Raw genomic sequence first — 14,107 nt, forward strand, 5'->3', positions numbered from 1 at the left:
AACATCTAGAGGAGTGCATGAGGATGGTGAAGGTCTTTGAGGGGAAGCCATGTGAGGAGTGGCTGAAGGCACTGGGTCTGTTCAGCCTGGAAAAGAGGAGAGTGAGGGGAGACCTCATTGCAGCTACAGCTTCCTTGTGAGGGGAGCAGGAGAGGCAGACACTGACCTCTTCTCCCTGGGAGCCACTGACAGGACCTGAGGGAAGGGCCTGAAGTTGTGTCAGGGCAGGTTTAGGTTGGATATCAGGAATAGGTGTTTCTCCCAGAATGTGGTTGGGCAATGGACAGACTCCCCATGGAAGTGACCACTGCACTAGAGAAGCATTTGCACAATGCTCTTAGGCACATGGTGGGATTGTTGGGGTGTCCTGTGCAGGGCCAGGAGCTGGACGTTGATGATCTCTGTGAGTCCCTTGCAGCTTAGCATATTCTGAGCTCTGTGAATTTACGTGAAGTAATTTAGAAAAATCTCAGTGACATTTACTTACGACTGTGGATCTCCTCATTGCGGTTAAGGAGATGATTCACATCCAGGAGCATTAGAGTTGGTGGTGTAACCCAGGTCCTGATGAGAGTTAGCAGCTCTGCAGCTGACAGCAGAACACTGCTGATTGTAGAGCTTCCTCCTGCTGGAAATAATTTCTGCTCTTGCTGCAAATGAAGAAGATTCTGCATGTGTCTGGAGAACATGTTCTCTTTTTTCTTTCAGCTGTTTGGGTGATGTTTCTCAGTGCTTTGCAGTCAGGTTGCAAATCCTTACCCAGCTCCAGGCTCTGCTAAAAGGTCTTTCCCAGTACCAGCAAAACCAAGGCTGCAAATAACCTGGTTTGGAGGAAGAAAAGCCTGAGGTACGTTCACTGTTGTCTTTTTCATACACTGGAGATACTGGGCTAGGAAGGGAGTAAAAAGCACCTTTCTGATGGACTTGAAAGAGGTATAGAGATATTTAATTAAGCATTTATCAGAAAAAGGAGAGTATTTAGAATAATTTGATAGTTTATATTAAAGTCTTAGCATAGATAATTCAAGTATCAGAAACCAGAGGGCAACCACATACAGTTTTTATCATCCCATACTGTTATTATGTATGTGTGTGTATATATATATATATATATATATACACATATATATTATAATTACAATTTACTTTTAATCTTAACTGAATAACATACCTGCCTGCACCCTTTCAAATGAAGGTTAAACATTTAGAGGGGGCTTAGGTAAATTAAACCATTGTCTGTGTAGCTAAGAACACTTGATTTTTCCTTTAGGATATTTTGTTATGTTACTGAAAATGTTGTTTTCATCTCTTAGATGCCTGGGAACATCTCCCTTTCAAAGCAGTGGTCTTGCAACAGTGAGAGATTTAAGGGGATTGAGGGTGTTAGAGGCTGTAGAGTCAGAACAAGACAGGTGGGCTTTCTCACAAGTCCACAGTGGCATCATTCCTCTTGTCCTTACTGTCTTGATAATTTCTAGGCTCTTTGGAGCTTTGTATTTTTGAGCTTCATTACTATCAGAAGTCGTGTCTTGGATCCTCTCAGAAATGCAGCTATTTACAGAAAAGGCTTTGAATTCACAGTCATTTCTGGATTTTAGATGGTGTTGCTGCCCAAAACTGTGCTTGTTTTTATCTGTGCAGCAGGACTTTTATACCAGCTTCTCTTTTGCAAACCCGTGGTGCTTTGGGGGTGCTGGGACACGAGGCTGTGTCCGGGTCTCTCTCCTCTCTCTACTTCAAGCTCAGGGTCATCTCCTCAGACTTTGCTTTTTTCTTTATCATGCATCCACCTGCACCCAGAGGACTGGCAGAGGTGTGGTCTGACATGCTCTAGAACCACATTAGATTTCCTAAATCAGGTTTAGGGGAAAAAAATGGGGAACTGGAAACTGAACTGGAGTAAAATTAGCAGTTTGCAAGTCTTGGCTTTCTATACCAAATTGCTTCTGAGCAGCAATAGCATACCTTTCTGTAAAAGTAATAAATATTTAAGGCTCTGTTCTCTTCTGAGACTACCATTGAAGCACAGAAACAATACCTCTGGTTCATTTTTATCCTAAACCAGCCAGCTTTTATTAACAATAGTAATGTTATTATTTTTAATGAATCATCTGGTTCATTTGGTCTGTGCTATTTGCTGATAATGAAACAGTTGTTTCCTAGTGAAACACTTTCTAATGTGTGCAGATGATCGTTTCCATTATTCTTTACATCAAAGCACTTAAAAATATTTGTTTAGTAGACTTTTATGGTTAAACACATATCAAAAGCTAGACCAGCCTTTTACATAATCATTTATAGGGAGGAAGCAGCTCATGTGAAATCTCCCTTGCCCAGTGTTGGTCAGTAGGAAGGTTTTAAATATCCCAAGGTCTAGTGGGCACTAAGCTTTGTGCTGATTCAGACCTCCCTTCCACCAGAAGGTTTTAACCAAGTGAAGTGTTAAGTAGCTTCTGAAGGTGTTTCTTTGGTCAGTGTGAATTTTCTTCCCTCTCACTGCTCAGCATGTGGATTGCATTGGATGGGTTTTAATTGGCATTTTACATCATCATCTCATTGGCTTTTGACTGGAAAATGGTTTCTTTCTAAAGAAAAAAAAAAGTGGAGGAAATATTTTTCTGTTTGCAATTGGAATAAGAAAGATGTGAAGTACAGACTCTTTCAGATTGCATGCTATGAGTGGTTATCTCCTTGGCTTTATCAGTACCCAGGGAAAGGCTCTGTATTCAAACAGGCTGCAGCAAACAGGCAATAACTCTGAGCCTTTTTGCCAGCAGTGGGAAGTGTGGGTTGGCCTCAGAAATTAGCTTTAATAAAAGGCACTCCTCACTTCTTTGCTTTGTGCTTTTTTCTCCTTTAATAAACATTAACTCACTTCCAGTAACCCGGGTGAAGGAGAAGATGTGGGCTGAGGGAACGGCCGCGCGCGGAGCCTTTCATCAGAGGGATATCAAAGCGCACGGCAGCTGAACCTGGAGGGAGCTGGAAGTGCTTATTCTGACTGCTGGGGCAGCTGAGGGAAGCACTGCTTCCAAGGTAAAACAAACTGGGAGCAGCAAATTCTTTCATCAACTCACACAAGTCCTTTTGTCCACCTGTTTCCCCCAGATAATTCAAATCAAACCTGGTAGTGTATGTCCTTTCCATGGTGGCAGTAAGGTGACATTTTCAGATAGGGACTTTTTGTTTGTTTGGTGTTGTCTTATGCTGAGAAATCCTAAAAGTTGTGGAAGTGATGGAGCGTCACAAGGCATTTCACCTGTAATGTGGAATTTGTTCAAGGAAATTAGCCACAACTGTCCTACCTTCTTTACTGTCCACTTAAATTATTCCAGAGCTGAGTGTGTTTCTGTGAGAGCTGGCAGTGCACCTTTTGTAAAGGAGAATTTCAGTGATTTTCTCCCATTCTGTCCAAGTTAAATCTTTCAGTACAGCAGTAGGAATTGGTACTCTAGCTCCATAACTGCCTTACTTGCTGGCATAATAATTATCTTTTTTATTTATGCATCAGATCTTTAAGGAAAAGTATCTTGAGCTCTAATTCTAGAGCTGGGCATGCCCCTTTTTAATATTAATATGATCTCATAGTGCTAGAATGAAAGGAATAGAGATTTATTTCTCCACCCTGTAGGGAAACTGGTTGAAACAATTTGCACATCACAGAAGGCGCTCGCTGGCAGATCTGGGCTGGGACTCCAGTCTGACGCTGTCTGATCCCGCATGGCTCTGCTGCTGCCCTGCTGCCAGGGATGCAGCTGCTGAGCCATCCAGAGCCTGCACTCCTCTCCTCCTCCTCCTCCACCCCAGAAACTGGAGTTAATCCTTGCACAGCTCTTTTACTGGGTTTTCCCTCTATTGGGAGAAATCACTGACCCTTGGAAGCAAACTCAGTGTGCACTGGCAAATTGTAACCATGATGGCCATTGCTGTCGATGCTGAAAAAAGAGGAAGCCAAAAAATTCTTAAATATCCTCAAATATTCTTCCTTCCGTTAGAAGGGGAGGGGGAGGTTACGCAATCACTTCCATCTTCTGGGGAGGAAAAGGCTGAATTTGGTACTTCCCTTGTCAGAACTTCTCATCTTATGCAGGCACTCCTAAAAACCATGAAGGCTCTGCCTTGTGACTCCACAGATGGCAGGGCAGCACCCTGGACCTGGGATAGCTGGGAGGCAGGGCTGGATTCCACCCAAGGGCTGGCAGATAAGGAGCAGAAGCAGGCAGTCTTCAAGGAGCAGCAGGGAGCATAACCTTGTTCATTTTAGCTTGGCAGGGAGCTGATTAATAACATTAACTCTTGCTGTGCAGGTGTCAGCTGGTGTGAGAACAGGAGGTGTGTCTGTGCAAGGGAAAATGGTTTCACCAGGACATGGCTGGAGATGCAGTCACACATTTGGACTCCAACCAGGTTCACGTTCCCCTGGCCTGGGGGGCTTCAGGTCCCAGTGCTCCCAGCTGCCCTTGGCTCCTGTCAGCAATGCAGAGGGAGCTGTTCCCAAGGCTGGCAGTCCCAGTGACATGAATCTGGTGGTGTGAGGGCTGATGTAACCTGCACCATCAGCACCTTTCCCAGGTACCTCTACGTAAGATGCGCCTTTCCATGCGGAGGTGAGAGCTTTGATGTGGCCGTGTTCAGCTCAGGCTGAACCAAACCCAGATTCTGCAGGTTCAATTAGCTGTAGGTACAGCAAAACTCAGTGTGCTAAGAGGAGTTATTTTATTTTATTTTTATATTATTATTTTATATTATATTTTATTTATATTTTAATTTTATTCATTTAATTTCATTTTTCTCGTATGCTTAAATGGCACCTCAGGAAGCACACATTTTTCAATTCTTACATGAAGAATACAAAGAAAAAATTTACACTAGCAGTGGGAAGTGCTGACCAAACAGAATGTATCTTCCCTGAGTAGTAAAAGTGTCAAATGTCAAAGAATGATTTCCACAAAAAGAAATGTGCTTTGGTATTCTGAGGGAGAAGCCCTAAACTTCATGTTTCTATTTATTTTCATGGCAATGGAAACCACTTCATAGAGCAGCCCCCAGCCTGGTGGTGGATGTGGGCTTTGGGGGACTGTTCTTGTGTTACAGTCACCAGTGTAAGTTTTGAGCTAGAGGGATTAATTAAAAATACCATTATGGCAATTGTATAGAATTTTCTGACTGCCCCCTGTACAAATTATATGACTTTAACATTTTAACACCATGAGATAGTGACAAAGTGAGGAAGATCCATGGGGAAAAGCAGGGTATGCGTGGAGGAGCTCTGCAGTAATAAAATCTCTGCATGGAGCACAGGAAAGGCTGGAAGTAAATAAATGAACCCTGGATTCAGGGCTTTGACACGTTTTGAAGCTTGAGAAATCCAGGTTTTGCTTTCACTGAGCCTTCAGAGACCTAAATAGCTTTGTTTGTACATGTACACATTGTTAAATGATTAAGTCTGTAAATAGAAATGGCCTCAGTAGGTTTTCAAGAAGCCTGACAACTGTACGTTCCCAGAAATAGCAAATGCCCTATTTTTATTATTTTTTGCTTAATAGAAGGCAGACTTTTGCAAATTCCTACAAATTCAAGTATGTTTGAGCCCTTTGGAGGAGGTGGTTGTTTTCTGTGTCCATGAATTTGAGACCCATGTGAACAGTAGACAGCAGGAAGGTGGTTCATTCAACATTCAATGATGGGAAAGCAGTCAGGGCAAGCAGCCCAGCTTTGCCCTTTAGAGGCAGGTGGAAGATTCTATTATCTTTAAGTAGCTTTTTTGGACATGACGTGTTTAGTTTATTGCAGATTTAGAAGCCAGGGAACAAAGGGAAATAAATACTCATGGGATTTGTTTGATGAGGAATTATTGAAGTGGTCAGCTGAAGCTAATCTTGTTGACTTCCCCTTCAGGAGGCAGTGAACTAAACAGGCTCCAGTACGTGCCCGGGGTGGTGCGTGAGTGTGAAGTGTAAAAGCAGCACCCAGCCAAAGCAGAGTAGCCACGGCGGAAAACTTCTAAATTGAGTTTAAAATAAAAAATAACACTAATTAGATTTTATCAATTTTTTTTTTGACAGCTGTAAAAAAATTACAGAAGAAAGTATTTCTCACTCTCAGGTTTTGTTAGCGTTCAGTGTATTCACATCGCAGCAATCTGTATATAAAATACCTGTTTATTTACTACAAACAAATACAGATGCAAAGGCCTAACCTTGCAGCAAGTTGGTTCAACTATTTTTCAATGAACTTGTTACACAGTTAATTGTTCCTTCAGCTTTGCAGTAGCCCCTTAGCAGAACAATTTTGCAGCTTCATCAGAACACGGTAAAAGCAGAGCAGACCCTGAGCCAGCCAGCCCCTGCACAGAGATGGGAGGGGCAGCATTAGTTCAGCATTCAAAGCCGTCGTGTTGAATACTTTCAGAGTTTATTTTATGCTTTACAAAGCGCTTTTTGCCCATTAGAAATCAGCATTATCTATGGATCCCTTCCCATCCAGGTCAGCACTTTGGATCTTGCCTAGCTACTTAGATTTGGTTCCTATCTGGGGGCAGCTCATTGGCCCATGCAAGGTAAACTCGTTGCACAAGTGCAGCCACACCATCCTCTCTCAGAACACCGAGGGACATTGGCCAAGAGGCAGTGAGAACAAGGGACATGCTGCTTTCAAACCTCCTCAGTCCCATTCAGAGCCAGAGGGGAACGTGTAATCATCTAACAAAAAACTGACTCCACCAAAGGCAGGGGCAGGTCCTGGAAACCTCCAGCAGCACCTGCCCCTGCTTTTGCACAACTGACTGGCTGGGAGCGCCTCCAAGCTCAATAATCTCCACGCTCTTTTATGTTTTCATACAAAAAATTTAATAAATATTACTTTTCAAGATTTATTGCCAGGAACAACACATCAAAGATGCATTTTCATATAACACTAATATCACAATACAAGGTATCTTCATGATCTCAATGGTTAACCACTGAGATGACTATGTTTATAAGCCTTTTGATCTTAAACATCGTAATAGCACTTTGATTTCCTCACTTGTTAAGGCGGGCAGTGTAATCTATGGCAAACCTACACAGTGATCTTACTGGACATTCTACTGTTCAAGTATTCAACAACTAGCTTATTAGAATACTCCCTAAATGCAGTAGATTACAAAAAAAGTCAAATCTACAAGTGGTTCAGTATTACATATTCATGGTGAGAAAAAATAATTAGAATTTACAAAATAAGATTGCTGTGTTTCCAACTTCACACGCTAATTTGATATTTTTAATTACATGCAACCACTCACATTTCATCTACATAAAGTAATAGCTCAGTTTTGTTCCCTTAAACTGCTTCTTAGCAGATTATCTGCCTGTCACTCGGTTTTCAAGTCTAAAGCAGCAAAAAAAATTTTCTAGTCTAATTCTCTAAACTGCCTCAGTCAGTACTTACAAATAGTCTTAAAGTGATACTATGGAAGGTGTTTCAAACGTTTGACATTGTACAAAAACCAGCGTCAAGGCAAGAAAGCCCATCCTATTAAAAATAAACTATTTTAGAACACCTTAGTTTTGGCATATAGGCAACATGTAACAAGAAAAATTCAAAATAGAGAAGCCACGAGCTTACAATGCTATCAAAAACCTTCAACTCTAAACACATACATATAAATAAAAAGGAATGATATTTTAAGGCTCTTGATTATTAAGTTAATAAATCAAATATACACAGTGATTAATAAAAAAAGAATTATTTACATATCTATACAAACTTCTATTTTTGACACATTTTCCTCTTTAAATTCTTCATTTACCAGCAACTGCTGACAAGTTCCCCCCACCCGCCCCCAACAAAAATACAATAAAAAAATAAATAATAAACTTATTTCTGATAGTTGCTGTGGTTCTGAGCTGCAAAGGCACTTTCAAATACAGAACTAGTTGTACGTCACCATAAAACCAATATACAAAAAACTCAAATTCAATAAATATAAATAAAATGTATTATTCTAAAGAAACTGCATAAATCGGAACATCTGGCAGAAAAAAAAAAATGAACACTAAGGAAGAGTAATAAGGCTATGTAATACCTTATGGAACGTTTCTGTGATGGATCAGCTGCAGCTGAATTTACAGGAGGGCACTTTTGACTAGTTTTGCATAGATGTGAAATGCAGCACTTGGTATTCCAGCCAACCACAGCAACTATCATTGCCAGTGTAAGCCAGCTTGTCCAAACTTAAATTAACACAGGGATTCTAAGTAAATAATAGCCTTAGACTCAAATATTACACAACAGTTTAAGAACTACAAGCTCTTGAGTGCCTTTATAATGATACTCAAAGGCCCTGCATGGCAGCACCCCACCATCTGCTATACGATGTACTCCATCCGATTTAGGCTTTGTGCACTTTCCAAGTCTCTGTTGTCCTGTTTATTTGTCCAGTTTGGGTGTTTTGTAGGGGTGCTGTTGGGGGGCTTTTCATCTCTGTCTACCAAAGTGTAGGCTGGCTGCTTGGCAAATCGGGCCTTCTGCTGGTGCTTGTCCATGTCGTCCTCCTCCACCTCGGAGTTGTGTGTCCTTATTTTGGCGATTTTAGAGTTTTTGTTTTCGTAGTCTTTAATGGGGACAGTATTTGCTCCGTGTTTCTCAATGGGGTTTTTGATCTGGTTCAGCTGCTCCCTTACGTTGTTGGTGGTGTTGTCGTCAGAGGCCGTGTGGGTGTGGCTGCTCTGCTTTCGGCGCTTTCGGATGCACCAGTAAAACACGGTGACCAGGCAACAGATCCAGGCTACCGTCAGGACCGAGCTCAGCAAGGGCACCAGGAAATCTGGAAGAGACAGGAGGAGTTAGTCCTGCTGCAAACCACGGGGGACACTTCGGGATGCCTCAGAGAAAACAAATCTCAGTTTTTATGCCTCGTTACTTCCCGTGTTTCTCCGTGAGGAGCATGGAAGGGTAGCAGCATTTTTGCCAGGTTAGCAAACTTTTGAAAAGTTTTTTTAGGGCTTTTAGAAATTAAAAGACCTTGGGTGCAAAGCCTCCCCATTGTTCCTGATAAACAGGGACTTGCTCAAAGTCTCCAAAGTGAGGAAAGCCTCTGCCCCTGGAAGGGGTGTTGCAGGCAGGGCGAGGTCCGGGAGCTGGGGCCAGGGAGCAGCTCACCTGTTTTGTTCTTGGCCGGGCGCCGCTGAACCCTGACTTCGGCGACAGCGGCGATGAGGGTGTTGTTCCCGTCGCGCTTACTGACGAGGTCGATGATCTTGTCTGTGATGTCTTTGATCGGGTTTTCATCTTCCCCAATGTCTTCTGCAGACTGCAGGAGGAGGCACACAATTAACACCAAGCACCACATCAGATGCACCGGGGAAGAACCTGCTATTTATAAACCTTCACAGGCAGTGAAGGCTCTTGCTACTTTTAATAAATAACAAAACAGAAACAAAGCAAAATGGCCTGCTATGGGCAGAAACTAACAACTCAGAATTCTTGTTTCTCATCCTTAAAAAGACCAAACCTCCCCCAAAAGCAAAAGTGTACTGTCCTTATTACAGTTGCCCCCAGATGGCAGCTTTCAGGTAAGTACGTGTAACCAGAATTCCTTTCCTGTTCTTAAAGGGAATCAGGATGGAAACTAAACCACAAGAAGTGCTGACAAAGCCAGGAATTAAGATTTTTATGAAATCCACATGTTGAACACATATCCAAACAATTAACTACTAAGACATTTAAAAATATTCCAGGAATACTTACAATAGCAACATGGATTTCATTATTTGCCAAGTGGGAAGGCTCACAGGTAATATAGATGGAATATTCAACAGAAACATTCTTCAGAATATTCAGATTCCTCAATTCACTGCAAACATGCTCTGTGGTAAGGCCCTGGAGGATACAAAAAAGATGTTGGTTTTCTTAAATACATATGCACATGAACACACAGATATAAGATTTGTTTGGTTTTTTTTTTTTTTTTGCCCTGAAGTAAGAGTTCTCAAGGGAAAAGGAGGTGGAATTCTCCCCAACCCGGCTTTTGTTCTTCTCCAGTCACAAAAGCATTTAGGCTGCAAGGCTATATGGATTCTTCACTACTTTTTGTTTTCTTTGATAATGAGGCAGAGCCAGCTTTTGCTGGACTTTTCCCTGTGAAAAGCATCATTCCATGCTCTGGGAATGAGTCTATGTGTGCCACAGCCCAGCGAGCTGCTGTTACTTACCGGGGCCATCATTTCTTTGTTAAAGGTGAAGGTGATGTTGGCACAGTTGTCCTGGTAGTAGGAATCTGAGTTGCATTTGGTCCTCACAGGCTGCTGGTTGGAAGGCCAGCATTCCCCCACGGCAGCACACGGGTGGGTGAAGCAGTGGTCGTCCCGCACAGGGACACAGGCGTGGCCAGCGGGGCACTCGCTGGGGCCTTTGCCATGCAAGACACAAGGCCGAGGGCCACACCAAACCTAGGAGAGGATGATACTGGTGAGAATCCACTGGTTAGAGGGCAGAAAATTATGTAACCCAAACCACAGCACAGCTGTACCTTAGAACAGGTGACTTTTCCATTCAGACACTGACAGGTATTGCAGTCGTCATCCCACTTAGTCCCATCTGGCATTACTCGAACACTGGTAATGCAAGGCCTTCCTGTAACTGAAGAGAAATTGAACAGAATTGTAAGCTAAAAATAGGAAACAAACCCCTTTTCTAAGTTCATCCAAACTTCCCACTAAGTTGCTTCTTCAATAAAGATACTTGCTTTAAAAAACAACCAACAGTACACCCCAAAACCAGCCCCATACAACCACAAACCCATCAATGTGCAATTATACAGATCTTGCCACAATTGCTAGGATCAGCTCTGGAATCTGCAATACCTTCTTGGCACCCTGGACCACTGCGACCTGGGGGGCAAATGCAACGGTACCCGTTGATTTCATCAATGCATGTGGCTCCGAAGGCACAGGGCGAGGACTGGCACTCGTTGATATCTGTGATGGGAAGGAGAGGAAACAGAATTGTTACTCCATAGTATCCTTTTGTTTTGTCAGGAAAAAAAGCAAACACAGGATAGAATTGCCTACTGGAGCTTTATGTCCGTTTTCTAGTGTCTACTGGGACACAGATTCCTGCTTGCAGCACCAATATAACCTCAGAAAAGTCCTTTGACGTTTCTGCTGTGTGGCACTAACAAAGATCAAAACCTGACCCCTGTGGCTACTTGAGCTTTCCAGGGCAAGGACACATTCCTTCCTACACAGACACACTTCCTCTCCTCTGATGTGCTCCAGTTTTGTCCCCCACTAGATCCTTCAACTGATGTCAATGTTAAACCCTTCCCAGCTCTATTGCTGCTGTGAGACTTATATTCCATGGCTGTTATTAAAAAAAGTGTCCTCCTACCTGTAATTATTATTAAATTACAGGGAAGCGCATACATCACCTCAGGGCTTGGAGGTGGATTATTAATTGACAAGGTTTTTGGCTGGCACACTTTCATCTCAAGCAGAAGCCTGGGCCACACAAACACAAGGGAAGGCTGTCCCAAAGGGCATTTTGCCCACTCGGCTGAACCAAGAAGTTTCAGCTCCAGCTGAATGACCTTAAATTTCTTTCATTTTTAGTGTGATTCCTGCCTCCTCCAAATTTTCTAAGGATCCAGGTACGGACAGAGATGACACAAGACATCTATCACTCATCTGATCTACCACTTAACTCAATTAAGACAATTGTCTTGCAACAAGATTTAAGTGAGACAAAAACCAAGGCAGAGAGCCATCGTAACACTCACTGATCCTGCAGTCGGGCCCGGCGAAGCCTGGAGCACACTCACAGCGGTACCAGTTCTCTCCATCCACACAAGTGCCACTGTTGTAACTGTGGAGAAAAGGCATTATCACAGACATTAAAAACTGCTACAGATAAAAGGAACCCAGAATTCTAAAACAACAAAAAAAGCAAAGGATAAACGTAGCAAACTTACCAAGGATGAGGACTGCAGTCGTTTGTGTCTGCAAAGCAAAGACATGCAGCATTAAACATGCAGACTTTGGCTAATACAGCTCTACTGGCAGTAAAGAATGATCAAACTTTCCCTAATGCCCAAGTCATACTTAGCTCAACTTTTACAAAAATATGCTGAAATTCTCTACTAAATTGGTTCCAGGTTTGTACCACAAAATTTGTTAACTACATTGTGGAACACATGTATACAGGAAGAGATCCTTGTAAAGAATCTAATGGCAGGGGGGAAAAAGTGGAAGCAGACAGAGCCGTTCGCAGAAAAAGAATGCAGGAGAAAACAAGACAACATCTGTCTCCACTTAGCTCATTTGCAACTTTCTCATGCCCAGGTCAAGGCTCTATCACATAAAGTCATTAAAAACAAAGATTCAGGTGATGCTAAAGCCTACATCAAACAAGCTTTCCCTTCTGGTTTCAATCTTGACTCCTAGGGTGACAGGATGAGCTCATGTTCTCATCATGCAACACTCTGGAAGAGTTCAAGCAGAGCTGACTTACTCTGGGTACACATGGGTCCTTCCCAGCCCTCCTTGCAGACACAAGTGAAGGAGTCCCCGCTGACTACACAGGTACCACCGTTGTGACAGGGGTTTGGCAGGCAGCTGCTGTTCCTCGCTGTAACACAAACAACATTCACCCCTCAGTTGTTAGAAAGCCGTCAAATCCGAGCCAAGAGGAACAGCTGAGGTCAGAGCTGCAGTGCTGCATCTGCTTCCTGGAGATTATGCAGGGTATTTACCTATGTTACAAGTGGCTCCTTCCCATCCTGCAGGACACATGCACTTGAAAGTGTCCCCCTCGTCATAGCACGTCCCCCCGTTGTTGCACGTTGCCTCATCGCACTGGCTGTCACCTGCGGGAAACCCAGACTGTCCTTAATGCTGGTGCTCTCTTAGGCCAACAAGTTCAAGCAGCCTATCAGGGCACGTCTGTTATGTTTTGGAAATGCTGAACTTACGGGAGTGGCAAGTTTTTCCTTTCCACCCATTTTTACATTCACAGAAGAAGTCGTTGACCAAGTCTCGGCAAGTTCCTCCATTGTGGCAAGGGTTTTTACTGCAGTCATTAATATCTGGATATGTTAAGGAGAGAAAACAGGCTCAGTGGTGTTTACAGAACTGACAAACACAATGCTTGAAAGAAGCATAACCCATCCCTAATTTTGGCCTGTGTTTCAATTGTGGATTAAATGCTTAAATTAGTATTTTAAAGCTTTAAGCGCTGTCACATAGATGAAGACTTTCACCACATTTCCCCACTTTGTTTTCATTTTGTTTGTAATCTTGTTTCAGTAAAAAAGCGGTGAAAAGGCCTATTACATAAACTACCCTGTTAGTCAGGGGAAGGGAGCAGAGCACTCAACTCCTCTTCTGCTCCTGAGCCAGACAAAATACAAGTATGATATGCAGACAGGCCATAAAGTGGCATCTACTAATGCAAAGGGTTTCTTCCTGGAAGCTATCCAAAGGATAGAGCAGGAAACTGAACAGTGAGAGAGACACGTTCTAATCCCAGTCCAATTTTGTAACTTGGGCTTAGTTCCAATACAAAAGATTGGGACTTGGTAGGAAAACCAGGTCCTCCATGGCCTTTGAAGCAGAGTTTATTGACATAGGTCACTGTCACCTTAAAGACAGTACCAGCCATTCCTTCCCAATGTTTTCCCAAGAGCTCCTTCTGTGTGCTGAAGGATGGATAACTTACTCGTTTCACAATATGTTCCTTCCCATCCATCGCTACAAATACATTTGTAGGAGTTGATGCCATCGATGCAAGTACCACCATTTTTACAGGGGTTGCTTTCACAGTCATTGATATCTGCAACAGTTGGGAAGAAAGAAGAGGATTTAAAAAAAGAGGGGAAAAAAGTCAAACTAGAAGTACAGCTACTGGGAGTCATTATCTTACTGCAGACTGTTTGGTGCTACTTCCATTTCTAGTAATACCCTTTGGAAAGGAAGGCTTATAAGCAAGATGAAAAATGGTAAAAAACTGCACAAGGTGATGAACCTGTCATTATTAAAAACAAAACAAAAAAAATCTGGAGTCCTTAAGATCCACGTTAAACCCCACTATTAACTCCCTCAGACCTTGTATACATAAGGTTTTTAAAAAC

General features: G+C 42.7%; 1 protein-coding gene across 1 annotated transcript in view; it reads right to left on the minus strand.

The window, feature by feature from the left end:
* Positions 1 to 6,143: 6,143 nt before the first annotated feature.
* JAG1 (jagged canonical Notch ligand 1) overlaps positions 6,144 to 14,107 on the minus strand; it is a 35,789-nt gene continuing 27,825 nt past the window's right edge. The window contains exons 15-26 of the mRNA XM_015623072.3: positions 13,696 to 13,809; positions 12,950 to 13,063; positions 12,731 to 12,844; positions 12,490 to 12,606; positions 11,951 to 11,978; positions 11,759 to 11,844; positions 10,845 to 10,958; positions 10,511 to 10,620; positions 10,194 to 10,430; positions 9,730 to 9,861; positions 9,142 to 9,292; positions 6,144 to 8,806 (exon numbers count right to left, since the gene is read on the minus strand). Of these exons, the coding sequence (XP_015478558.1) occupies positions 8,349 to 8,806; positions 9,142 to 9,292; positions 9,730 to 9,861; positions 10,194 to 10,430; positions 10,511 to 10,620; positions 10,845 to 10,958; positions 11,759 to 11,844; positions 11,951 to 11,978; positions 12,490 to 12,606; positions 12,731 to 12,844; positions 12,950 to 13,063; positions 13,696 to 13,809 (1,775 nt within the window). The 3' untranslated portion in view covers positions 6,144 to 8,348. The remainder of the gene's footprint in view (positions 8,807 to 9,141; positions 9,293 to 9,729; positions 9,862 to 10,193; positions 10,431 to 10,510; positions 10,621 to 10,844; positions 10,959 to 11,758; positions 11,845 to 11,950; positions 11,979 to 12,489; positions 12,607 to 12,730; positions 12,845 to 12,949; positions 13,064 to 13,695; positions 13,810 to 14,107) is intronic.

Source organism: Parus major, chromosome 3 (assembly GCF_001522545.3).
Source record: "Parus major isolate Abel chromosome 3, Parus_major1.1, whole genome shotgun sequence".
Classification (NCBI taxonomy): Eukaryota; Metazoa; Chordata; class Aves; order Passeriformes; family Paridae; genus Parus; species Parus major.